Source organism: Strongylocentrotus purpuratus, unplaced genomic scaffold, assembly GCF_000002235.5.
Source record: "Strongylocentrotus purpuratus isolate Spur 01 unplaced genomic scaffold, Spur_5.0 spur5_scaffold_14, whole genome shotgun sequence".
Classification (NCBI taxonomy): Eukaryota; Metazoa; Echinodermata; class Echinoidea; order Camarodonta; family Strongylocentrotidae; genus Strongylocentrotus; species Strongylocentrotus purpuratus.
In genome coordinates this window covers 27,779,742-27,806,508 of record NW_022145599.1, presented here as the reverse complement: position 1 = coordinate 27,806,508, position 26,767 = coordinate 27,779,742, and the positions used below count along the sequence as shown (strand labels likewise).

Here is a 26,767-nt window from a genome sequence, read left to right as displayed (position 1 = left end):
ATATCTTGAAAAACGTATATACGTTTACTATTCAAGGGGTGTTATTTTTGCAAAAGCTTTGAATCTTTCTGTTACTTTCATCATATTCATGTTAATTATAATGTTAAAATATCTCAAGATTTGTGCCTACATAGAATTGTTATCTTTTCTCTAGAAGCTGGAAATTTCATCTAAATGCTTCAAAACGGATTTGCTATTTGGGGGAAGGGTGTCAACAATCATATACATTGTAGGCCTAGGGTCATTTTGATGTGTTGAATACATTAATCTGGCACGCTTCTTTTCTAGGCTTCACCTTGCAATTGACTTAATGTATTTTGGAAATCGATTAAGAATCGATCAAAAGCCTTTTTTTCTTCTAAAGTGCTTATTTTCTTGCTAGCTTAATATCTCGATGTTTATGCTACTTTCTCCGCAGCCCGAGGATTGATGTCAGCGATTTGTACACGGAACCCAACTGGGATCTATTAAGCTTCTACTCGGGCGATGGTCCGACGGGGCAGCATCCACTGGTGCTCTCGGGTGCCATGACTCGCTCAGGCATCATCAGCTACCAATCAAGCAGCGCGTATCTCTACGCAACCTTCACGTCTGACAACGCCGTGTCCGTCCGGGGCTTCTATGCCAGTGTAACCCAGGAGCCGGCGAATGGTAGGTCAAAGATGAGAAGATGGAGACTTGCAGAATATTTCGTATTGATGAATCTGTTTATCAGGCGCGGATCCAGGATTTCTTAGGGGAGGGGGCCCAACTTTTTTTTTTTTTTTGCTCCCGAAAATTTGAAAAACGCGCCGGCCGAAAAGTCGCTCAGTGGGGGGGGGGGGGGGGGGGGGGGGGGGGGGGGGGGGGGGGGGGGGAGCACATTTAGTGAGCACATTTGCACCCCCCCCCCTTGAGCGCCAGGGGGGGGGGGGGCCCAACCCCCAAAAATCGTAAAAATCACGTGATTTTACATGATTTTTTTCTCAAGGCCCCCGGGCCCCCCCTGGATCCGCCACTGCTGTTTATGTTGCTATCGCTACGACTACATGGTTATGAGTGATAGTGGGTTGATGTTGTGTTCCAGTGTGCCAAATTTAGATTGATTGCGAAGTTTATCTGGTTATCGATCCAGACGAACGGCTTGTGTGGCAAAATTGATAAAAACAAAGAAGTACATCGTGATAAAAAGGCAGAAGAATACATAAGTATTTAGGAGGAAAAAATGAGATGCATAAGAATTGGGGTGGAAGTGATAATATCATGAGCGTTCATATGGATTGAAACTAATATGCTACAATAAAACTTATTTTCAAGTTTTTCTCAATTATTCAACAAAAAACATGTATTTATCAATAATTTTAATTTGCGTGATGAGTATTGAAACCTGAAAAGAATAGGAATGATAGCCACGGGTGCAGTTTTCCTCCTGAATGTTATGTGAGTTGTGTATGAAATTTCGTTGACATTGTGAGCAATATCTTGAGCTTGAGTAATGACTTAATTCAACCGAATCTTCAACCTCTCTAACTTTTGTTAGACTTTAAACAAAATAAAACTTATAGGTTGATACAATCTATAATATACATGCAGGCGCGTACACAGTGGGGGGGGGGGTGGGGGGTTAAACCCCCCCCTTTGGTAATTTTTGTGTGTGTAAAAAAAAAAAAAAAAAAAAAAAAAAAAAAAATTCCCATGGCCGACCTCAAAAAGACGACCTTACCCCCCCCCCAACGGAGCAAAATGTCAAATTTTCAAATTTCGATACCCCCCCCAAAAAAAAAGTGTCCGCTTCCTCCCCCCCCCCCCCCCCCCCCCCCCCCCCCCCCCCCCCCCTCCCCCCCCCCTCCCCCCCTCCCCCCCTCCCCCCCTCCCCCCCCCCTCCCCCCCCCCCTCCCCCCCCCTCCCCCCCTCCCCCCCCCTCCCCCCTCCCCCCCTCCCCCCCCTCCCCCCCTCCCCCCCCTCCCCCCCCCCTCCCCCCCCTCCCCCCCCACTGAGCGACTTTTCGGTTGGCTGAGTCGTTGCGATTTTTTTTTTGGACTACCCAAAAAAAAACAAAAAAAAAGTGTCCGCTTACCCCCCCCCCCCCCCCCCCCCCCCCCCCCCCCCCCCCACTGAGCGACTTTTCGGCCGGCGCGATTTTCAAATTTTCGGGAGCAAAATATTTTGGGCCAGATTTTAAAACCCCCCCTTGAAAAAATCCTGCGTACGCCCCTGTATACATGTACATGCATGATGATGTATACTTATAACCAAACCTGCCTATAACACTCGCCATATGTGATATTCCGTAACATACGGGTTTTTTTCTGAATGCCCTCTTCCCTGCATTCTCCATTTTGTCTTCATTGTTAGATGTGCAATGTGCCCAGAGTCAATACGACTGCAGTGATGGAATAGTTTGTATGCCGACAGACAAGATCTGCTCATGCCCTCTGCCTTCTCCCAATTGCAATCTAACTACAGGTAAGTCTCATACAAACTTTGATTTCTTTCCACCCAAGTCACCAAATCGACTCAAAAGGACCGTCACCTAAGAAAGCATTTGCCATTCTGGCAGGAATTAATTCCTTGAAATGCTAGAGCGCCGTAATGGCCGCATTGCTAAAGTCCAGGCACGTAGCCAGAGATTTTTTTTTTTTTTTTTTTTTTTTTTTTTTGGGGGGGGGCACATACATGTAATCGATCGAGGTCAAAAAAGGGGCCTAAAAAATTTCAACCGAGCCCCCCCCCCCTTCCCGTGTCTACGTGCCAGCTAAAGTCGGGGTAATAATCGGGGAAGCGCCAAGAGCGTCATGACGTGACGGACATGTGCGCTATATAAGAAGACACCATTATTATTATTATTCGTGGAAGACAATCAACCAGTTTCAGTAAACGAATACAAATCAACCCTTTGCAATCTGATTAACAGAGTATAATGTGATTAATTCTGTTTTATCATAATCTGTTTATCACAGACTGTTTTTCGTGTGACAGTGGTAAATGTATTCCATTCGAAGAAGAATGTGACGGCGAGAATCAATGTGAATTCGGAGAGGACGAGAGAAACTGTATGCAGAGTAAGCTAAGAACATCTTTTTGGTTTCCCAGATGAAAAAACGACATAGCTTTGATGTTGTCGTATTATATATGCAAACTGTCATATTCTTCTACTGAATATGTAAAAGAACGGCTCTCTTTAGACATTGTTGAGAGCGTACTGAAACGTTTGAAAGTGGAGCGGGATACTAAGCAGAAAATGTCGTATTGGTAGATAAATAGAAACATATACAGCTAATGATTTTATAACCACATTTCCTTTTTCTGACATACCACAGTATGGATTTTTTTAATTTGTGTTCTGTTCAAGAAAGATTCAATGAAATCTTCATGGTAAGAAAAGTTCAATAATACAGCTTTACTTTTCAACCTGACATTGTATCATAGAGGTTATTAAAGAAGGTGGGCCTAGTGGCCTAGGGGATGTCATTCATGAGGCCACCCGATCATATTATTTGATCAGGAGCCCTTTTAAGGATTTATTTTCAACAAGCGTTTTGTGCTTTTTATGATCCCACAACTATAATTTACAATGATTATATTATGTTGTCAATGATATTTATATACACGTCTTCGTAGTGGAAAATAAATTATTTGATTTGATTTGATTATAAATAATGTTCGTATCCTCCATATTATATTAGGATGCGATAGCTTCTTGTGCAGTGATGGGATCTGTGTGGCGAACTCGACTGTGTGTGATAACGTTAATGACTGCACCGGAGGGGAAGACGAATCGGGCTGCTCTTATCGTAAGTAGCATTATTATGCTTAGAGAAAAACCAGTTGCGTAGCGTAGTTCCAGCCAGGTGAAAATGGAATCATGGGGGAGGGGGGGGGGGGGGGGGGGGGGGGGGGGGGAGGACACCATTTTCACGAGGTTAGTTGATGACGTGAGATAAAATGCGATAAACAAGGTTACCGATTAGTGGGGTAGCTGTGGGAGGGGTTCTTTCATTTTCAAGTTCCCTTCCCGTCTTTCTGGCTTTCCTGCTCCCTCACATGCACTTGTTAGATTTCCCATTTTCCCATGAGGAGGCTGTTCCCCCTATATATGCCCCGTGTAGCTACAACACTGAGAAGGCAAATTTCATAGAATGCGTTAGCAAGCCCCCTTCCAGTCTATGCATTGCAACTATAATCAACTTTTTAAGCGAAAATAGTGTCCTCAACTCGAGATATAAACCAAAGGATTGACTAAATTATTTCACAAAAGTTTCAATCTTCTGCCCTTAATATATTCTAAGTGATAATACAACAATCATAAATCACGGGTGGGGGAGGAGGTGGGGGGAGCACAGTGTAGGTTCCATAAATATATTTGTTGATAAGGTCAAATCAAGTCCACATCGGGAAATATAAGTTATTTTTAAGACTACAGTTAATGTTACCAATAGCTTTATAAGTCTAATACGTTTACATCTTCTTTAGATCAAAATACGTTCTCATGCGCCACACCATCCGTATGCCTCTCTCTCTCTCTCTCTCTCTTTCTCTCACCTCCTTCTCATCTCTTTTTTCTATCTATCTCTCTCTCTCTCTCTCCCTTTCTCTCTAAAAGTCTCCTTCTTCTTTCTCTCTCTGTCTCTCACCTCCTCTCTTTTCTCTATCTATCTCTCTCTCCCTTCCTCTCTAAAACTCCCCCTCTCTCTCTCTCTTTCTCTCTCCCTCTCTCCCTTTCTCTCTAAAACTCCCTTTCTCTCTATATATATCTACATTCCTTTCTCTCTCTCTCTCTATTTACATTCCTTTCTCTCTCTCTCTCTCTCTCTCTCTCTCTCTCTCTATCTACCTCCCTTCTCTCTGTGTCTATCTACATTCTTTTCTCTCTTCTCTCCTTTTCTCTCTCTCTCTCTCTCCCTTTCTCTCTTTTACTCATTTTCTCTTTTAAATTCCCTCCCCCTCTCCCTCTCTCTCCCCCTCTCTCTCTCTCTCTCTCTCTCTCTTTCTCTTTTCTCTCTTTTTCCCTCTCTCTCTCTCTCTCTTTCTCTCTACTCTATCAAATAGTGCTACGAAATCAGAGCAAATTTCTTTCTATCAGAACAACAAGTTATTACGTAAATGCTGATTAACAAACCAGGACTGAAAGTTTGTTATTAATCAAGTTAATCAAAGGTCACGAGTAATATTAAATGAAATGCCAATCTTCGGGAGATGTGTTCGAAAATCACTAAAGCACCTTGATTACTGTTTTTATTAATACCATCAAGAGTCGACACAAGACCTGATATGAAAGGGAACAACTGATTACCTCTCATTGTATTTTGACCTTATAACAAATTCATTATCTTGTGCCTTTTTCTCTTTATAGCCGTTGGTGAAGAAACTATAGACATAATTTACGGGGACGTTCCCTATTCGTTGACGTCATACGGATATCCTGCCGAATATCCGAATAATGTACTTTACAGCTGGAAATTCATTGCTGGAACTGGTTACAAGGTACGTTTTATATTTTTAAAAATGTATTTTCCTCCCTTTTTTCAAACACAATAACATTAATCAAGACAGTATATAAAACCTAAGGTATCTGTAAGGCTGATTTATTCGAGAAGAAATATTTATAATTTTGTAATAAATATTTGGTAATTGAGCAAAGTGAGCATGGCCAATAAAATGATTGGATATAGGTAATGCATACAAAAATATGAAAAATGAGAATAGGGGCAATATTCATTTCAAATGATTATACAAGTCATGTACCACGATCTTAAAAATATGTTCAGTGTAACTATGAGATGACACCCCTCTCTATCTCTCTCTCTGTCTCTCTCTATCTCCCACTCTCTCTGTCTCTCTCTCTCTCTCTCTATCTCTCTAGGTCTCTCCCTATTTCTTTTCATACATGCATTTTAGTGAGCTGAGCAGTTAGATACCTTTAATGTTTTTTTTTTTTATCAAAGTTACTTCAAATTTATTTTTTTATTTTTACTGCAAGATAGTTACGGACATAGGAGATTTATTGCATAAGTATTACTCCAGCATTAGCCTTATACCTGAATCCTCGAGTAATCCTTCCTTTTCGATGCATGACTATATCTTTGTTTTTGTTGTTAATTGTTTATTTTTGTTTACTGTCAACTCAAAAATTCATTGATTTTGTATGAGTGTATTATGTTAAGTATATGTGTACCACAATACCATGTAACACGATGAATTTCCATTGTTAAATGGACAATAAAGAAGAACCTTATGAACCTTATGAACCTTAATCAACGTCCTATGGTAAGACGCCTTTAAGGCTCATGGTAAACGGTTCTCCTCAATTCAATCAGTTTTAACCCTTGACCGCGGCTGACCGAAAGCATGTCGAAAAGGGTACCATCACAAATCATATTTCTGGTGAAACAGAAACGCATGAAAATAAAGTTAATTGGATTTTGTTTCTAAATCTATCCCTTAGATTCGCCTTCAATTTTCATTATTCTCAACGCACGATGCCAATGATTACGTCATAATCGGAGATGGTGACGTCATTGGTAGTGATCCATTTCTGCGGCTCTACGGCGGCAGGTTTGTCCCGGAAGAGATTCTATCACAAGGCGGTGACATTTGGATCACCATGGTAACAGACAGAAAATTTAGGTCCATCGGATTCATGGCCAATATCACATCTGTGCTCCAAAATGGTTAGTTTGCTTTCCGCCAACAAAAATGTAACAGTAAACGTGTAAGTAAGTCTAAGTGCAACATTACATATCCAGGCACTTCGAGACATTTAGGAGACAAGAAAACAGCAAATCTATATTGAAAGTGGTGGATGTAATGAAAACAATTAAGATTCAGTATAACTTTTGGTTACATTATTAATGTCTCCAATCCCTCAAAATAGGTTAAAATTTTGCAATTTCGATAGTTGATGTTTTACGGTCGAGCTATCGATGATAATAATTTATCCGAGTCCTATATATCTGAAACTACCTTCCTATATCTTAAAATGTACAGGTTTTCTAATGATTTGACAATCACAATGACTGGTCTTATTATATCTTGAAGACTAAAATACAAATATCATGATGGTCATCGTGTGTGCAATTTGGTTTTAATCAGTTATTAGTTAGATCTAGATATGATTATTTACGTCGGGAATGACGTTTAATAGGGACTTTTAGATCGTGTGTGCAATTTGGTTTTAATCAGTTATTAGTTAGATCTAGATCGGGAATGACGTTTAATAGGGACTTTTAGATTTGCGTGGACTGATCATACGTATGACGTCCATTCAAGGCAGTGCATTAAAAGGACGTCGATCGTAGCAATCCCCATTGTCTTCATGCGAATCTAAAAATTCCTAATGTCACCTAACAAAAGACGGGACTCAGTTTCGAACCGAGGTCCGTCAGAGTCTGGTTCTTTTTATAAGGGGAGACAGCGAGCTAACCGTACCACCAGACCAACTCACATCCTCTTACGTGTGTTTTATATTTTTTGTCGTTCTGTCAGAGGTCCTCGGAGCATGCGCACCTTCCGATATGCTATGTGGAAATCACTTGTGCATCAAGGCAGAAAGGCTTTGCGACGTCACTCCGCATTGTGTTTTACCCACTTTTGAACCCGGCTGCCCGGCCCGGATAGGTAAGGAATACTAGTTGGGAAATATCATTTTATTACTCTATGATTTCTTTTCGACCTTCTTACAGCAGCCACATAATATTGTCACATAACAGTATTCAAGATCGTTTAGATTAGAAGAAACAAAATTCTCGAAGCGAATTATGGAACAATGAGAAGAGCTTCTAAGATTCATTTGTATATCCCTTGTCAGATATCTTTCTTAAGGAAATTAATCCAAAGCGCTTTGAACCGACAGTTAGTTTGTGCATGGACCTATTACGAATGGACATTCATCGTTTTCTTAAAGAATTCATTGTGATTGTCTCCGTCAATGTCGTCTCAATAACATTCCGTACATGTTTCTTCCCTTTGATCTCATGATGGTCACCGCCAATAAGCCGGGACAGAATCAAGATAGTGATTTTAAACAGGTTAATATACATGCGCAGAAGATAATAAACCGCTTAAATCATGGGAAATCGATGTGCAGTTCTGGTAAATAATTGGAAATTGTTGTTCCGTGTACTGTGTTCTAATTTTGAAAAACATGTTGATATTACCAGATAGGTTTTGTTTGGATTGTTTGTGATTTAAAATCCTGTTTTCCCCAATTTCCGCATAATATTCCAGAGTTACAACGCACAGGGCTTATAAACATCATGGCCTTCTAATTGTTTTATAAGGTCATGGGGGTGTGCGAAAGTGTGCGAATCAGTAATAATACATTTCATATCACCAAAATCGTCTGCTTTTCGACTTTGCTGCTCTCTATTGGAGATGTTTTTATTTAAGACACACTCTTACAGAGCACTCCATCCAAACAAAACCCAAGCGAGGGAAACTGCTCCTTTGTCAATGACCGAAAATGCTTACGCAGTCGTTATTGTTAAAACAGCTGAATGTTCTCATTAAGATGCACATAATCAGAAGGCGGCGACTATCTTTGGATCAAAGAAAGAATCACGTTGAATGTCCATCCGTAATAGGTCCATGGTTTGTGAGAGCGCTATATTGAGTGTAATTATTGATCATTTACTTTTTTCCGTTTCACCAATAGATCTTAGCGGTACCAGCCAACAATATCAATCCGTGACGTCACCTTTCCTGACGCTTTACAGCGCCAACTTCCCCGCCCTGTACGACAACGACATCAACGCCACCGTCTACCTGACGGCGCCGGGCGAGCAACGCATCCTTGCCGCAACGCGTCAATTCGACATCGAGGCGGATTACGACTTCCTTACGTTCTACGAGGGACACGGCACCGGTTCCAATAACCAGATCGCTAGGATCAGCGGACTGTTGCCGAATCAGGTCATCATGACGACCGGGAACCAGATGACGGTCGTGTTCCAGAGCGACTTTTCTGCTAGCTATTATGGGTTTAGGATCGAAATTGAAGGACAGGCTTCTAACGGTATGTGGAAAAGAAGTCAAGCCTGTTGCACAATGATGCGTTATTTTAAGTGCGTTATTTTGATTGCGCTGTTACTTGCGTTAATTGAGCCTGTAAAGGTCTTTCGTCACTTATTGAAAGCATTGTTTGCTAGTTTACACTCTCACATGACCCGTGAAAGGCCACTCCAGTCGCGGACGCAGTCATACGTCAATCAATTGACACTTCACGTACGTTGCATCCAAAGCGTCATTTTGCTGACGTAGGACTGAATCAGCGACTGGTGCAGCCCTTTGACGTGTCTTGTGCAGGTAGGCTGTACAAAAAAGTGAATGCAAATCAACATAGTACAAACATTGCGTTGAATTACTAGCGCATGCACTTATTGCCGTGTTAAGCTTGATCAGCGGTGGTGATAACTTAATCGAAATGCTTAGTGTGTAAACGGCCGTTAGAACTTTTAATTGGATCAGCAAATGTTTCTTCAAGCCTTCAAATAGATTTCAGCTGATGGGAAAATCCTGGGATTCGACTAATAGTTGACAACAACAAAATGAACATTTAACCAGTGAGCTTATTCGTCGTAAATATGAGGGGGTGAGGGCGACCCCAAAGGAATGTGCTCATCAATTTGATTTAACAAGGTTCACATTTTTCCTGACGAGTAAAAGAAATGTCGCATGTTCTTTAGAAAACTTCTTTATATTTGCACTCTCCCTTGTATATAATTATATTCGTCTACTTCTCAACCTGATTATGTACTCTCTCTCTCTCTCTCTTTGTGTCTGTCTCTTTTTCTCTCTGTCTAAATCTCTCTCTCTCTGTCTAACTTTCTCTATTACAGGTTCATGTAACATTGACGAGTTAAAATGTATGAATGGTCAGTGCCGGTCCAATAGTCTTGTTTGCAACGGAGAGATAGACTGCATTGACTTTTCAGATGAAGACAAATGTCGTAAGTCAATTTTCCATCTCATTTATTGTTTTGCTTTTGTTAAAAAAATAATTGAATAAAAATGTCATGCTCATAAGGGGTTGTTCAGTGTGAATTAAGTTCATACAAGAAACAAACTCCATAGCTTAGTCACTGGAAACTATTCTAGCTGGAAATGCAAACGAAATGATTCATGTGTTCCATTTAAACTATGCTAAAGCAACAACATAAAAACACAGTATATATATTGTTTTAGTATATCTATACATAACAACGTGCACCAAAGATCAAAACAAATAATTTTCATAAACTATCATTGACCTGATGATTGTCTTGACGTTGAAGTGAGTTAACAGTATACAAGTAAAATAGCCTACCTCATTTTCATTTTAATAAAAATGTTTCTATTTCCCCATAGCTACATGTCAGCCAGTCCCATCCGTGTGCTCCAGCCGTCTCGCGTGGACCACGACCGTGTTCCCCAACGCCCGCTACCACACGGAGTCGGATGCCCTTCAGGGGTATGCCGACCTGGAGTTCATTGCTTTGCCTTCCTGCGGCGAATCCGCTCTGGTGCTCATCTGCGCCGCGCTCTTTCCAGAATGCCCGCACTACGGTACGACGATCAACCTGTGCCCTTCGGTCTGCGAAGCGGTGATCGACGACTGTCCCATGTTGTCGGAGCTGTCCAATGCCTGCTCGGGAAGCACGACGGTCTACGGCTACGCCAATCTACTCTGCGAGGCCCGAAATGGGGGTAATTGCTAGGATATCTGTATGTTTGTGTGTGTGATCGGGGGCGGGGTAACCCCCTTTTCTATTACATTAGTAGGACACACAAAAATTGATTATGAAATTTGACGCTATCACTTCTGTTATTACTAATACAGTCATAATTATAGACTATGTGTGCACCTTTTTCTAATTTTTTTTCGGTATGGGAGGGGGGAGGGGTGCATGATCTAACCTCTGGTGCATACATGTTTTCTTGTATTAATATTCTTCATTCATTTGGGGATTGCAGAACGTACAAACGCGATGCTGTATATATTGATTCAAAAGTGGAAATATCTATTTGGTTATGCGTGATCACATTCCTAGTATTTATCAACTTTCGAATTCAATTTCCAGAAGACATAAGGGTATTTTATTCATAAAGGCAAATGAAAGTGTATGCATTCATAAATAGTGAAGACATTAATGATTATAAGACAGGGTTATTTATTCGGTGAAGCTTTAGTTTTCTTCAATGTTCTTTAGGATTTTAAAATTCTTTTTAAAAAGACGTGAAAGCAAAGATTTTCACGAAATGAATTCAAGGGCAATGTTAATATCCTCTTGTCTTATGAACAAGACCATGTTCGAATAATGATATATATTATTGTAATGTTCGCATGTTTCAAATGATGATAGACAAAGCTATAAATCACACAAGGTTGATTTCTTGAAAGGCTTTACGATCGAAAAAGATAAAGTGATACATAATAATATTTCCCCTCCGGTTGAGGACAACAGATATCTACAAAATGCACACGTATCACTGTCTAATTCTTACTCTCCTCACTCCCAGATCCCCTTGACACGATGGTGTGTGGCACCCGACCGGGCTATTCGGAGGTACAACCCCGCATCATTGGCGGCACTTATGCCGAGATGGGAGAGTTCCCTTGGATAGGGTCGTTAAGGACACTAAAGGGCGATCTACAATGTGGGGCCACACTCGTCAATGAGTACTGGGCCGTCACGGCTGCTCACTGCACGTAAGATTTGATATAATGTTCCTAGCATATACATATATATATATATATATAAGATGAACACGGAGAAACACCACTGATCATTATTATTGTTTAAACGACATTAAGCCTACCACGTCCATGTTAATAAGCTCATGGGGGGACCGGCCCGTGCCTCTCTCTCTCTCTCTCTTTGAAACCTTAGTGGTATACCTTTTGTTTGATATATTTTGTATAGTCCACAGTTACAAAGAAATCCTGATTGTCTCGTTTTTGTCAACAAATTTCAAGAATATTGTGCCCCACTTTTACAAAAATCCTGGACTTGTGCCTGCATGATCTTTCGATCTAACGTATTTTTTTTTAAGTGAAAGAAGTTATCAAATCATTCTTAAATAGGCAAAAAGCACCATTTTCATATCTCTTCCTTTCACAGTGGTGTCTACGATGAAATCGTTTTCGGCGACATAAAAATCGACACAGAAAGTAATTACAGTGTTACACCGAACATTGCCCAAATCATCGACCACCCCAACTACTTTTCGACGAGGGGCGGCGACGACATCACTCTCATTCGATTTTCAGAACCAGTCGAGATCAATGACTACGTCCGACCGATCTGTCTACCAAGCAACGTTAGTGAGACTCAGATCTATAGACGATGTTACGCTGCTGGCTGGGGAATCATTGTGTTTGATGGTAAATATCAAAGTTTAAGCAGCCGTACGTTACAAACTCGGGCGACAATAAAGCTCATTAGTTTATTTCTTACTGTTTGCGTTCACATTTTTTATAATTAAACTGGCTTATTTATGATAATCATTTTGTCCTGAAAACATGCGTAATTGACATTACTAATGGTTTGAAAAGAGAAGAAATTTAAGTCATATTTATTGTCATTTGAAAAACAAATAGCATTCATAAACGATTAAAAATCAATTATGCTATCACATCTTAATATAATCATCTGCTTGTTTTCCTTTTTTCTTTCCATAGGAGAAGATGCTTCCAATGATCTTCTCAAGGTCTTGCTTAAATCGGTTGAGAATGATGCATGCGGGGAAATTTATGATGACATCATACCCTCTAAGATATGCGCTGGTTATTCAACAGGCGGCTATGACAGTTGTCAGGTAATTTGTCTTCATTTGGGAAATTCGCATTATTTGTTTGTTAGACTCTCTTTTTCTACCTTTTAAACCTTTTAGTTCACCTATTTACCCAGTAACACGTGCATTTTTAAATATTATATTTTGTATCTTCAGCGTCCATCACATTAAGTTTTTTTTCCTCCTCCTTAAAATGCTTCACTTATTATGTTTTATCTAAATAAGTAACAAAATATCAATTATTATCAAAAAATCTATTTAAATTTGTTTAAAGGGAAAGTTGAGTTCTTGTTTAAAGGTAAAGACCAGTTATGAAAGAAACGTTGAGGCATGGATCAGAAAAAGTTGATCATTTAGCGTATAAGTATTGGTGTGTACTGCAAGGGTCTGAAATCATCAAAAATGATAAGAAATTTGGCCCAGTCTTGGTAAAGGTACATAAAGTGCTGTATATACACAGAAAGATATAGACACGTGCGATATCTATCTGGTCCGGATAGATATAATAATTTACCAAATATATCAATTAGTAGGTAGTTTCCCGGCAAAATTTGTATCATCACGTATTAGTCAAAACATATTCTTTCACATGACTGGTAATAAGAGCTTCCGTTTCATTTTTGAGAGGGAGGCGTTTCTAAAAACCGGTTTTTACCTTTAAGACCGCAAATGCCTTCAAAGTGCATGGTTACTGCTCTTATGTATGACATTTCTAGTGCCCTTTAAGACCTAAAAATGCTTTTAAGGTAATTTTAAACCCCAAAATGTGTGAAATTTCGATTAAACCGGATCATTCCAAATCAGCTCCACTTCCCAAAATTCGGTGACCGTTAATTTATCAATTCATTGAAATTAATAATAACAATATAGGGGCCGGCTGGTTGTGATTATTAATAGTGTTACGAATTTAGATATATGCCTGTATCATGTGCATAGTCCATTATTATTTCGCTACAATATTATTGCTTGCTGTGCAAGTCAAACTTGTCCTTCGGTAGATTTACGACGTTGTTTTTCGTCCTCGAGTAATTCTTGCAGTTCGATTGCGTAAGCCCAGGGCCACGCTCGTCTAGAGAATCTGTCCTCGTCTTACGTAACGGCAAGGACAGATACTCAGTCGCGTGCGGCCTCCGACTGACCCCGAGCGGAGGCCAGACTTTGTCCTCAGTTTGAGGACAGACTCTGCCCTTTAGCTCGAGGTCGGGTTGTGTCCTTGCTGCTACAAAACAGCTCCCTATATAAAGCCAGGGATTCTAAAATCGAGAGTTCGGACTGACTTCTTGAGACTTCTCCTCGTACTCCTTTCTGCCGTTTTTCGTAATTCACTGAACCTGACTGTATACCAAGTTGTCATTATTTGAAGTAATAAACATCGAATGGAACTGAAACTCACGAATACTCCATTTCTTCTGTTGAATTTATATTGCATACACGCATGAGCTCGAGTGAGAGAGATATTGAGCGAGAACTGAACGAGAGCAGTCTGAATTAAACACTTGTAATCAAATTTCGTTACACTGGTGGCAGCGGTGGGATTTTGGACTTCAACACGCTAATCGAAATGGCAAGGAGGCGTAGAAAAACGGATTTAGAACAGGAGATCAGGGAGCTCCAATTGGAGCTTGATGAAGCACGACTTCAAATTCAACACTCTAGCGAGACAGATGCACAACCTTTGGAAGAGGAGGTTCAAATTCGCAGCCCCGCTCAACCAAGGGCTGCTATTCAGCTACCCCATCAGGAACATTTTGATGGAACACGCCCGTGGGAAAGCTTCATCTTTTCGTTCCAGAACATTGCAGAAGCGTGTGGATGGAACAAAAACGAAAAACGATTTCGAATACTGGCTTGCTTGCGAGGTAATGCAGCAGACTTCGCTTTCCAACAACTCTCCTCTGACGTCACAGGGGACTTCGATAACCTGGTAGCGGCGCTAAATGAGCGATTCGAAAATAGGAAAACACCGGCCTCATTCGTCTCCCAGTTGGAGGCAAGGCGTCTTGGACCGAAGGAGACTATTGCCGATTATGCCGCCGACGTAAGAAGACTGACAACTTTCGGTTATCCGAGTGCCGACGTCGACACAATAGAAACCATTAGCACAAGACATTTTCTACGAGGAATCGGAGACCAAAACATGACATTAACAGTGGGAATGCACGAACCTAAATCCCTGCAAGAGGCCCGTGAGATAGCCGAGCGGTATTTCAATCTGCGAGAGGAGAGTAGCCCCAATGCCTACCGGCCGATTAGGGCCCTGTCATCCTCGCAATCGGTTAGCGTTACCGAAGGCCGGCTTGCTGATTTTGAACGTCGCGTTATGTCCATTGACGAAAGACTGAACACACTCTCATCCCTCTTAAAGGATCAGGCGGAAAGAAATTCGAGAGATGCCAATACAACGGGAGATAGACGGCAAGGTAGGCGAGGGAATGATGACAGAGGACGTCAACCTCGAGGTGGTAGACCCATGCACAACAGATGTTACGAGTGTGATAGGGAGGGGCATTTAGCTAGAAACTGCCCTAATCCTCGTTAAAACAACCGCTGCTATCAACAACAACAACCATTCGTCCCACAAGCCTGGGCACCTCCACAGTTTGTGCCGCCCCAGCCCCAGCCAAAGACACAGCAGCAAATGTGGGTACCACAGGCACCACCACCACCACAGCATCAACAACATGTACAACATCCCCAGCCTATGCATCAACGACAGGCCAACCCCTTACCATCCGTAAATAATGTCGAGGCGGGAAACTAGCTGGGGCCGATCCAATCGACCAGGTTTCGGCCCTTAAAACTACAGTGAGTAATGCATCGAGAATAATTAAACTCGTCAAAAGTACAGGGCTTTCGGCTTTTATTGGAGCAAATGTTCATGGTGCAAACGCTAAATTTTTGGTCGACTCGGGCGCAGCAGTGACTGTTATTTCCTCTAAAGTTTACGAAGGTATAGACATAGATTTGCGTAAACATCTTAACGAGCCGACAGAGGACATTCAACTTCAAGCAGCGAATGATGAAATACTACATATCTATGGGACTATTGATCTCGACATCACACTTGAGGACATGACATTCAAGTGGAATGTCTTCGTGGCTGATATAAGTGACGAGGGCCTTCTCGGATTTGACTTCATGCACCACTTTAACTTTATTCTTGAACCTAGACGTGGGCTTCGTTTGAATGATCGCTTGTTTCAATGCGAAATTATTTCTGACTTGAGCTGTAATGTGATAGCCAAGCGTGACGTCATTATCCCTGCTAACTCTGAATTCATCATCGCCGGCAGTGCTAATGTCACTAAACTAAAAGGCGATCTTCCATACGGATTGATTGAACCCATGAATAGCGGAGAAACATTACAACCAATCCATGTAGCCAGCTGCGTGATCGATATCAATAGGAATGATATCGATTTGCCTGTACGCGTAGCCAACACACTTGGGGTGGATATTCATGTGCATGCCGGAACCAAGCTCGCAAACCTACAGCTTATAGACAAAGTGTACCATGAAGGTAGTGACGGAGCTAAGCCTCTTCCTCGAAATATTAATGTTGTAAAAGGTAGCTCTGCATCAGGGAAACCTAGGTTTGAGGATTGGTCTGAAGACTTAAAGTCGTTGTATAATCGGAGCTGCGGAGAGTTGTCATCGACACAGGAGAGGGACAAATTAGCTGAGCTACTCGATAAGCATAAATCGACATTTGCAGTTTCTCCAAATGACTTAGGACGAACATCATTGGTTAAGCATGCAATCGACACAGGTAATGCCTCACCCATTAAGCAGAGGCCAAGACGCCCGCCTCGAGCTTTTGTGGAAGAAGAGGAGGAGATAATTCAGACACAGTTGCGATCAGGGGTTATCCGCGAATCCACGAGCGCCTGGTCGAGCCCGCTGGTGTATGTAAGGAAACGAGATGGATCAACAAGGCCATGCGTAGATTATCGCAAATTAAATGAAGTGACGACGAAAGATGCTTATCCACTTCCTCGTATAGAGGACTGTCTTGATTGCATAGGAGGTGCTAAAATCTTTAGCACTTTAGATTTACAATCCGGATACTGGCAAATAGAACTAAAGGAGGAGGACCAGCAGAAGACGGCATTTAGCACTAGAAGCGGACATTACGAGTACATCACGATGCCGTTTGGATTATGCAATGCCCCGAGCACGTTCGAGCGGGGTATGGAGCTTCTCATGAAAGGTTTGCAATGGAAAACCTTAATCCTTTATCTCGACGATATCATCGTTCTCGGTTCCACCTTTGAAGAGCATCTCGAGAGGCTCAATGAGGTACTCTCTCGTCTTGGCCAAGCAGGGCTAAAACTAAAACCAAGCAAATGCAACCTAGTGAAGTCGGAAGTATGCTATCTGGGGCATGTAGTGAGCGCAAAAGGCATCAAGCCCGACCCCGACAAGATAGATAGGATTCACCAATGGCCTACACCCAAGACGGTAACCGATGTTAGATCTTTTATCGGTCTTTGCTCTTACTACAGGAGATTTATCCGTGGATTCTCATCTATCGCTTCACCCTTGACTCGCCTCATGGAAAAATCTCGCACATTTGAGTGGGACAGTGAATGTCAATCTGCCTTCGATGAGCTGAAACTAGCGATCACGAGTGATAATTGCATGGCATATCCAAATGATGAGGGTATGTTCATATTAGATACTGATGCGTCAGCTACAGGCGTCGGTGCTGTTTTGTCCCAACTACAGTGGGATGAGTCAGCCCAGTGCGAATTGGAGAGACCAGTCGCATTCGCTAGTCGATCTCTTACTAAGACACAACGTCGTTACTGCACTACACGTCGAGAACTATTAGCAGTTGTCTCATTCGTTTGCCACTTCCGTCATTTTCTGTTTGGCAGAAAATTCTTGATCCGGACTGATCACTCATCTCTTAGATGGATAATGTCATTTCGCGAACCAACTGATCAAATGGCTAGATGGATTGAGAGATTATCTCAATTCGACTTCGTGATCGAACATCGGGAAGGGAGAAAGCACGGCAATGCTGACGCGTTATCTAGAATCGCATGTGATCCCGATACATGTGACTGCTATGACAAATCATCGATCCTCGAAAAACTACCATGTGGAGGATGTAAGACCTGTGAGAGGCGACATCGTGAATGGTCTGACTTCTTCGAAGAAGACGACATCATCCCGCTTTCCGCGAGAAGTATCCGGCCAACACAGAAACCGGCCTCACACATCCAAGCTGACGCAAGCTGTCAGACTACGCCAATAAGTTCTCATCAAGGAAAGGGACCTGAAGTAAAGAAGGGACTATACGTCATGATTGTGTTCGTCATCGCTTTCTTTATGAGTTTGATCAGCAGTATAACAAGGTGTAGAACGCTATGGGGAATTATGACAGTGTGTATCCTCGGTATTTTGGCAGTATTTTGGCAGAATGTTGTGCATGGAGGATATTATGTTATGAATGGAGCAGTATTGTCGTTTGGAGGAGGATTATGGTCAATCCCAAGTAGATTAGCTAGAGTGAATCGTGCTTCGACGTCGCAGAAGAAGGTGCCGCCTGATAAGCGAGGTAATGATGTTAACAACGATGGCCAGTCAGACTTTGTAAGTGGGGGGAGGCCCGAGCTCCAGGGAGTCATCATTGGAAATCTTACCCGCGAAGAATTGATAACTATGCAAAAGAACGACCCCAATGTCGCGATCGTGCTCGATTGGCTCACCAAGTCACCTGACAGACCAGCACGCAATCTTGTGCAGGATAAGAGTCCTACTGTTCGAAACCTATGGTTGTCCTGGCAACAGCTGCAAATTGTTGATGGGTTGTTGTACAAACGCCATGACACTAATTCAAAACTCACAACAAGATTACAACTGGTTGTTCCGGAGAAGTTACAAAACCGTGTGATTGAAGCTAATCATGCCTCAATTTTCGCTGGACATTTGGGAGCTAAAAAGACATTAAGTAGAATATCACGCAGTTTTTTTTGGCTCAATATGAACGAAGCAGTCCGCCTATTCATAGCAAATTGCGTAATATGTGGTGCTAGGAAACGACCAACATCGAAGCCAAGGGCACCACTGGGAGAATATAATGTCGGGCACCCCATGGATCGAATTGCAATTGACATTATGGGCCCCCTTCCAGTTAGTGACAATGGAAATAGATACGTCATGGTTGTAGGTGACACTTTCACTAAATGGATTGAGGCATACGCCATCCCAGACCAGACCGCCGAGACAGTAGCCGAGAAACTTGTTAATGAATTCATATCTCGATTTGGAACGCCCTTAGAGCTTCATTCTGACCAAGGCAGGACATTCGAATCTAACCTATTTCAGGACGTCTGCAAATTACTCGGAATTACCAAGACAAGAACAACTCCATACCACCCCTCCTCAAATGGAATGATTGAAAGATTCAACCTGACTCTTGCTAACATGATCTCATCTTTCGTGGATAAAAACCAAAAAGACTGGGACAAGAATTTACCACTTTTGACGGCGGGGTACAGAAGTTCTACACACGAAACTATAGGATTTTCTCCTAATTTCCTCATGCTAGGTCGTGAAGTACGGACACCGTTAGAGTTTTCACTCGACATCGACCCGATTGACGAGGAACCGAGTGATATCGGAGGATATGCTAACCGGATGGCCAAAACAATGAAACAATCATGGAAGCTAGCTCGTGACAACATTGGGAGAAGTACGTCTAGGCAAAAGCGCAATTATGATTTGCGTACATCAGTCAACAACTATGAAGTCGGCGACCTAGTCTACCGTCTAGACTCCACTAGGCACAAGGGCCTATCTCCTAAACTTAAAAGTGCACGATGGATAGGCCCCTGTGTAATCACGAGAAAGCTAAGTGAATTAATATTTGAAATTCGCAGTAGCCCGAGAGGAAAAACGACGTTTCTTCATCACGATAGACTCAAACCCTTCCTTTCAGCCAACGTGCCATCATGGGCCCGAGAACTATCCCAACATGCACGAAATGTTTTTACTACTAGGAATCAACGACAGGCTGGAACACAGACTAATCCCAAGGACGGCATCGAACTGAGGAGGAGCGGCCGAAGGCCAAGACCGCCCGTCCGGCTTAGTTTATAAACAACGGATCTGGCCATCATCGGTTTTGGCATATCTCGTCATTCCATGCCAATAACTTCAACAAGACGAGACGCCTGCTGTTCACTCCTATATTTCTACAATGGCTTACCACCCTTCATATTTGACAATGGGGATGAATAACTGTGATGGGAATATGGACAGCGGGTTTGCATCTCCATCGACACCCATTGTCGATGAGAGGGCCTACTCTCCGGTATCGGCGGCGGGTGATGAGGCCATCCGCAAGTTGCCGAATGATGAATTCAAGACATGCTACCCAGGGGTTCATCTTCACCCACACGCCCCTACCAAGAGACACCACGCCAGGGACGGCAGGGAGGAAGCGCCAGAAGGAGGAGCCCCGAACTAGCAGTGATGTCGACAGGGTCCTGGTCGCCATGGCAGCCATGGAGAGGAGAATCTCCACCGAGGTGAGCTCGCTTCGGGAGGAGGTGAAATCACTGCAACATTCGGTGGAGCAGCTTTGCCACCAAACCGAACTGAACAGCGGCGAGGCCCGTACTTTTACGGAGCATGTCCAACTGGACATCGTGAAAGGTGTGAACCATTTGTCGGGACTCATCCAATTAAGGCAGGAGAAGATTCACAAAGCATCGTTTATCTTGCAGGATTTGTTGACAGCTCCTCGGCCCTCTCCATAATTAGTCTCTTAACTGTGCCATTTATTTGGATATTACTGTTCCGGATTATTTTCATCAAATGTTTCACTCTCTGTCCCTTTTCTTCTTCTTCTGTTGTTCGATGGAGATTAATCATTCAACCTATTAAGGCGTCCAGCATGACATGGTCATTTATTTTGAAATTGGTGTGTTGAGCCAATTGTATAATGTGTTTAACATGTACCTGCTCTTCGTTCACGAAAAAGGAAGCGTTCGTACTTCAGGATTTATCATAGATACGAGGAAATATACTGCATGACCAGTCGACGATTTCAAAGGGAAACCGAGTGTCTTTTTATTTATTTTTGACGGTTGCTGCATTGGGTGCCAGCCTCAGAAGGGGAGCACAGCAATGGCAACAAGAGGACGCAGTGCATGGCCATTTATTTAGTAGCAATAGTTTCGTATGTGTAGGGCCAATTTATTTTTGTTCATTTTATTTGTCGAGAGCATCGGTGTGGAAAACGGAGGCAGAGAGTCATCATTTGGATAGCGTTAGAGATCTCGGCATCGTATTAGTTTTGTTGGCGAATTTTTTGTGTATGCGTCGGAGAGAATGAGAAATCATTATATCAGTTTGGAAACCACGGGCCCGGCCCCCCCACTCAGTGTTATTTAGGGTACGCATATGCTCGTACCCTCTTTTTGAAAGCACCCCCTATCTGAGGACTGCCAACATTTCCGAACCCCCCTATCGCGGGCTTTTCGCGGGCTTTTCCTGCCTTGGAGACCCCCCTAAATCAGGAAAAATGCTCAATGTACCCCCTAAATTCGGAATAATTTCTCAGGAATCCAAAGAGATGAGAGAAAAAAAGAAAAACACCCCCTTTTTAAAGAAAACTCCGGGTGAAAAGTCAAATACACCCCTTTTTTTACAATTCTCGGGCCGGACTTTGTCGCACGAAAAGTACCCCTTTACCGGACATTTTGGCAACACGCATGCGGTCATTCCGACCTCTGAGTGGGGGGGCCGGGACCACGGGACAACCTCGAAGATATCGGAGCAACGTCAATCATTCATGTCCATGATATTGCGCCATGTAGAAGTGGAGGACCCGCCGTAGATACTTGATTGTCAATTTGTCATGTGTTGGGAATATTGCGAAGTCGACATGCTGAGTCAATGCTGTTACGTGATCCTTATGGAATATCCTAAAGTTATTCTTATTTCTGATTGAGTTATCTGAATTCAGTATAGAGGCGAGTTTACACAACCACGAGCTTTATCATGTTTATGGAAGCAGAATTATCATTACAAATTTCCCGAATATAATGGAATATCAATGTGAAGCCAGGATTCCTACACAGAGTCACTCTCGCTTAAACTTAAATCAGCAGGACAAGACATCGGTCCTCGTTGACAGATCTGGACATTTATTCTAAAATTTCAAGATAAACTGGGACTATTTGATCATAGATCGAGGAGACTTTGATAGAGAACTCTGTTGTCCGAATGAAGATTGCGCGATTCTTTTACCGAACTTTGTTTCATTGTTGAAACTGTTGTTTTGAATCTATTTTGTACATGTTATCAGTTGTATATTGCATTTGCATTCTCTTCTCTTGTTCCTCTCTCCATCTATTTCCCTATCACTATGTCTTCTCTATTACCTCTCCTTATTTCTAACCCTCGGCAACAATATGCCTCCCTTTATACCTCTCGATCCTTATAATTATCTTTCTTCTCTTGTTCCTCTCTCCATCTATTTCCCTATCACTATGTCTTCTCTATTTTTCTGTTACATATTTCTATGATGTGATTGAGATGTTTTAATCTTTTAATCGATTTTTGTGCATATAATTGAAACTCAATTCGTTAGCGGCCGCGTAGCCGTTATCTTGGGAACGTATTTTTGTGTGTTAAGTTTAGCACCCCTCGTTCACTGATATTCTTTTCGGCCTGTACGTCTTGATATCCGAAACCGTCATATTGCTGCTAGAGGCATGGTGATGAGTAATCACAATGATCGCGTTTTTTCGGATCGCGTGCTGCATTTCTGCTGACCAAGAGTGGAAAAAAAAAGAAAAAAAAAAAAAAATCGGACACGTGGCCACTAAATTTGCTTCGCCAAAAAAAAAAAAAAAAAAAAAAAAAAAAATGATACTGTTGAAGCGGCTTTCATTCTGCTGCTTCAGCAAATCTTGACTAAAAAAGATGTCAGTGTACGAGTCGGTTAATTGTCAATAATTTTACAGCATTTCAGTAGCTTTTGTTTTTGCTATTTGTTGTTTTCAATTTCATATATCTTATTGCAACCTGAACGATTATGTAAATAATTAGGTCTGCTTTGACGTTGTATTTCTAGTATTATATTAGTTCTCCTCGACTTTTCGACAGTTACTTGCGTTGTATTATAGTAACCTGTAAGGGATACTTTTTTATGTCTTACATAGATTTTCGTTTTACTTTATAAGGTCGTGGCTTCATGACCCCGAATCTTATGTCAAACTCACCAAAACTTTTGAAAACTAGATTACACTGTACCAAGCGATTAAGACTGTGCTGGTTTCTATCACAATGTTACGTATGGGTAGACAAACATATATGCCGTTTTGAAATTTACACATGTCGTCTGTTAAAGTGCTAATTAGGCAACTTCTGCAACGTGCTTTTATTTTGACCAAGTTTTCAGATTCAGATTTGATGTTTGCTATCCCTCATTCGCTTCATTACACGATATGTCAGGATTTTTTTCCCCTTTAAATTCGTTATATACATTGTAGTGCAAATCTTTTGGTTTAACATGACTGTAATTCTTTTTTTTTTATCAATCACTGAGGACAGTGACTTTTTAAGGAGAGGGGGAATAGTGTTACGAATTTAGATATATGCCTGTATCATGTGCATAGTCCATTATTATTTCGCTACAATATTATTGCTTGCTGTGCAAGTCAAACTTGTCCTTCGGTAGATTTACGACGTTGTTTTTCGTCCTCGAGTAATTCTTGCAGTTCGATTGCGTAAGCCCAGGGCCACGCTCGTCTAGAGAATCTGTCCTCGTCTTACGTAACGGCAAGGACAGATACTCAGTCGCGTGCGGCCTCCGACTGACCCCGAGCGGAGGCCAGACTTTGTCCTCAGTTTGAGGACAGACTCTGCCCTTTAGCTCGAGGTCGGGTTGTGTCCTTGCTGCTACAAAACAGCTCCCTATATAAAGCCAGGGATTCTAAAATCGAGAGTTCGGACTGACTTCTTGAGACTTCTCCTCGTACTCCTTTCTGCCGTTTTTCGTAATTCACTGAACCTGACTGTATACCAAGTTGTCATTATTTGAAGTAATAAACATCGAATGGAACTGAAACTCACGAATACTCCATTTCTTCTGTTGAATTTATATTGCATACACGCATGAGCTCGAGTGAGAGAGATATTGAGCGAGAACTGAACGAGAGCAGTCTGAATTAAACACTTGTAATCAAATTTCGTTACAATACTAACACGAAAAAGCCAACAAAGTTGTCGAATAATTATATTTAAGCCGTCTTTGAACCAAATTTGAACAAACAAAGGAATTTTGTCATTTAAATTATTATGCTCTTTCAACTTTCCTTTTAAGCACAAACTGATGGATACATACTTTTGACAAAGAAAGGTACAATCAATATCCTAGCATATACTGGAGGTGCCTCTATTTATCAGGAAATCCTTTCTTGCCATTTAGGTCTGTCCTGAGATATATTTGGGTATTTCAAATGTTGCAACATGTAACATGATATGTTTCTACTTCTAGTTATGAAGGTAGAATGTATCAGTCAATTCATTTTAAAGAACAAAATGTCAACGAAATGAAGAACAAGCAGGACCTATTCTATATGAACAGTAAAAGAAAATTCTTCAAAATTGATGAAATTATATTTACCTAATCTTTTATCCTACTTTTCGATCTTGACAGGGTGATAGCGGGGGACCTCTGGCGTGTGAAGGCGCTGATGGCCGATGGCATCTTGTTGGCATTACGAGCTATGGGACGGGTTGTGGTGATCCTGGGTTCCCTGGAGTCTACACACGTGTATCCTCCTTCCTCGATTTCATTGAAGATACCATCTCGCCCCCATCTTGAGTACATGGATTAGGGTAGGCTGGGTAGCAGTACAGACATTGAATTGGTGGCTTTAAATACTAAGTGTAGACTACAGAAAATATAGAAGAAGAATATATAGAATAGAATGGAATAGTCTATTCTATTCTATTCTATACAAAATTATATTCTATTCTAAGAATAGAATATAATTTTATTGTCTTCTTCCGAAGAATGAAGAAACTTTCCTTCCAAGTGATACATATACATAAACATTTCATAACTTATACAAAATTTATTATATAAATACAATCATACCAAAATATTCAAATGCATACAAAATTCCCTTTCTAAAGGAGTTAAGACAACTTGTGATAAAAATTATGATCGTCGCTTGTTACCACTATTACGCAACATTTCTTTCTCAAGTTCGATGGGTGCCAGTGTGTTCTATAATTATAAAAGGAATCCGAACGCCATTTGTTTACAGAAAATAGGACATTCATGTCATAACTCTTGTTATGCACATGATAAAGGAACTGTAGAAATGGCCTACATTCAAAGCATCATCTATAAAGATATTTAAACTTTATCTGAATAGTTTGATCCATTACCCTTTATTCACTACATCACAATGAATGTGCCATTATTACCATTATTTTGTGTGAATTTAACGAATTTCGTATATATATATATATATATGCCGTAATGGATGAAGGCCTTTAAGATTTGTTCGACTTATTTTTGGATTAATTCCTAAACTCAATTGTTTGTATTAGCGATTGAAATGTTTATGGTCTTCTTCAACAATATTAATTGATATATATAAAGCGCCTGATATAATTATATGAGATATAAAAAAATATATGGTATTTAAATCCATATATTTTGTGTAGACCTATCTGTAATTGTTATAGTTATACTGAAAGTAAAGACAGGTACCTGTATACACATGTAACAATATATTGATTAGTCTTACTGCATGGTTATACCAATAATTAATATTGCAGAAAGGTTCCAGCAGCAACACTACACTGCTTAAATAATTCATTTCTTTTTGTACAGATGTGCCATACCTACTTGGTTTATGGTAGAACAGTGTACTCGTAATTTTAATACCAAAATAACAAATAATGAAAGACAATGCTTCCATTATTGCTGTAGTCAAAGTTTTGACAATATTTAAGAATTAAAGTACAGACGATAAATAATTCTTCTAATTCTATAATCTACTTAATTTTTCTTATCACTCAGTTACCGTATTTATAATATGATTGAATTAAATCTTTAATTGAACAAAAATGTAATAAGTGTGTAAAAAAATTGACTAATTCGACTATAGGAACACCTGTATATATCGCCCTAAGATATGTTTTAAAATGTTGCCGAACATTTCTCAAATAGCATTCGCTGTATCTCAGTTTGATAATGCATACATTCAGAATGATCAACTTAAACAGGCAAAGTGGATTAACTGTTAAATAAAATGGTATTGAATTGAATTATTAGTTTCATAATCCTGATTTTTTTTTTCTTGTACCGAATCGTTCATTAAACCAATAATTAGTGCAATAGAAAATAAATCTTTCAAGGGGTAGTTAAAAATTCCTAGGAAATCTCTGTTTTGTTTGCCCGTCAACTCTCGACGCAACTATATGTATATTCTTTTGTAAGGAACTAAAATAGAAACATAAAAGCATTAAAACGTTACTTCTTATCACAAACTGTACAGTATATGTATTTTTCTAATGGAAAAATTAGTTTTTAAATGTTCCTCAATGATCTTGTTTGAAAATATTACTATTAAGATATGTTTTATATTAGAAAATGCATCTAGATCTTGTTTGCGTATAATCTTCGTCTATATTCACTACGTGGTGCCAATTTATTATGCTAAGTATATACTGGTGATGGGATTCCCCTGTATTGTTAAGTGTTTATCATGATGAAATCTCTAACGGAAAAGTACCAGTGCAGGTATGACTTTTTAAATCAAATTTTATAGCTGAGTTCTGTAACGTTATTCAACGTAAAGATTACCAATTTCGTAAGTGTAAACAAAATTTAAAAAATATTTGTAATTTCATGACTTATACATGTGTAAATTTATCAATGCTAATTCTTACGTCTTTCTGAAATCGGTAAAAATTGTGTCTTTCATTTGGATATGTGTATAGAAAGTTGTCTTTCATGAATAATGTGTTTTTC

At 40.8% G+C, this 26,767-nt stretch overlaps 1 protein-coding gene across 2 annotated transcripts in view; it reads left to right on the top strand.

Moving 5' to 3' along the window:
* The window catches only part of LOC105441667 (enteropeptidase-like), a 38,513-nt gene extending 11,961 nt beyond the window's left edge, over positions 1–26,552 (top strand). The window contains exons 4-17 of one of the 2 annotated variants that reach the window (XM_030984625.1): positions 419–651; positions 2,335–2,445; positions 2,940–3,041; positions 3,666–3,773; positions 5,333–5,463; positions 6,425–6,650; positions 7,465–7,596; positions 8,633–8,992; positions 9,816–9,926; positions 10,324–10,662; positions 11,476–11,665; positions 12,078–12,340; positions 12,638–12,774; positions 24,434–26,552. In XM_030984625.1, coding sequence (XP_030840485.1) covers positions 419–651; positions 2,335–2,445; positions 2,940–3,041; positions 3,666–3,773; positions 5,333–5,463; positions 6,425–6,650; positions 7,465–7,596; positions 8,633–8,992; positions 9,816–9,926; positions 10,324–10,662; positions 11,476–11,665; positions 12,078–12,340; positions 12,638–12,774; positions 24,434–24,601 — 2,611 coding nt within the window. In that variant the 3' untranslated portion in view covers positions 24,602–26,552. The remainder of the gene's footprint in view (positions 1–418; positions 652–2,334; positions 2,446–2,939; positions 3,042–3,665; positions 3,774–5,332; positions 5,464–6,424; positions 6,651–7,464; positions 7,597–8,632; positions 8,993–9,815; positions 9,927–10,323; positions 10,663–11,475; positions 11,666–12,077; positions 12,341–12,637; positions 12,775–24,433) is intronic. The other variant, XM_030984626.1, reaches the window with a different exon arrangement.
* The last annotated feature ends 215 nt before the right edge of the window (positions 26,553–26,767 follow it).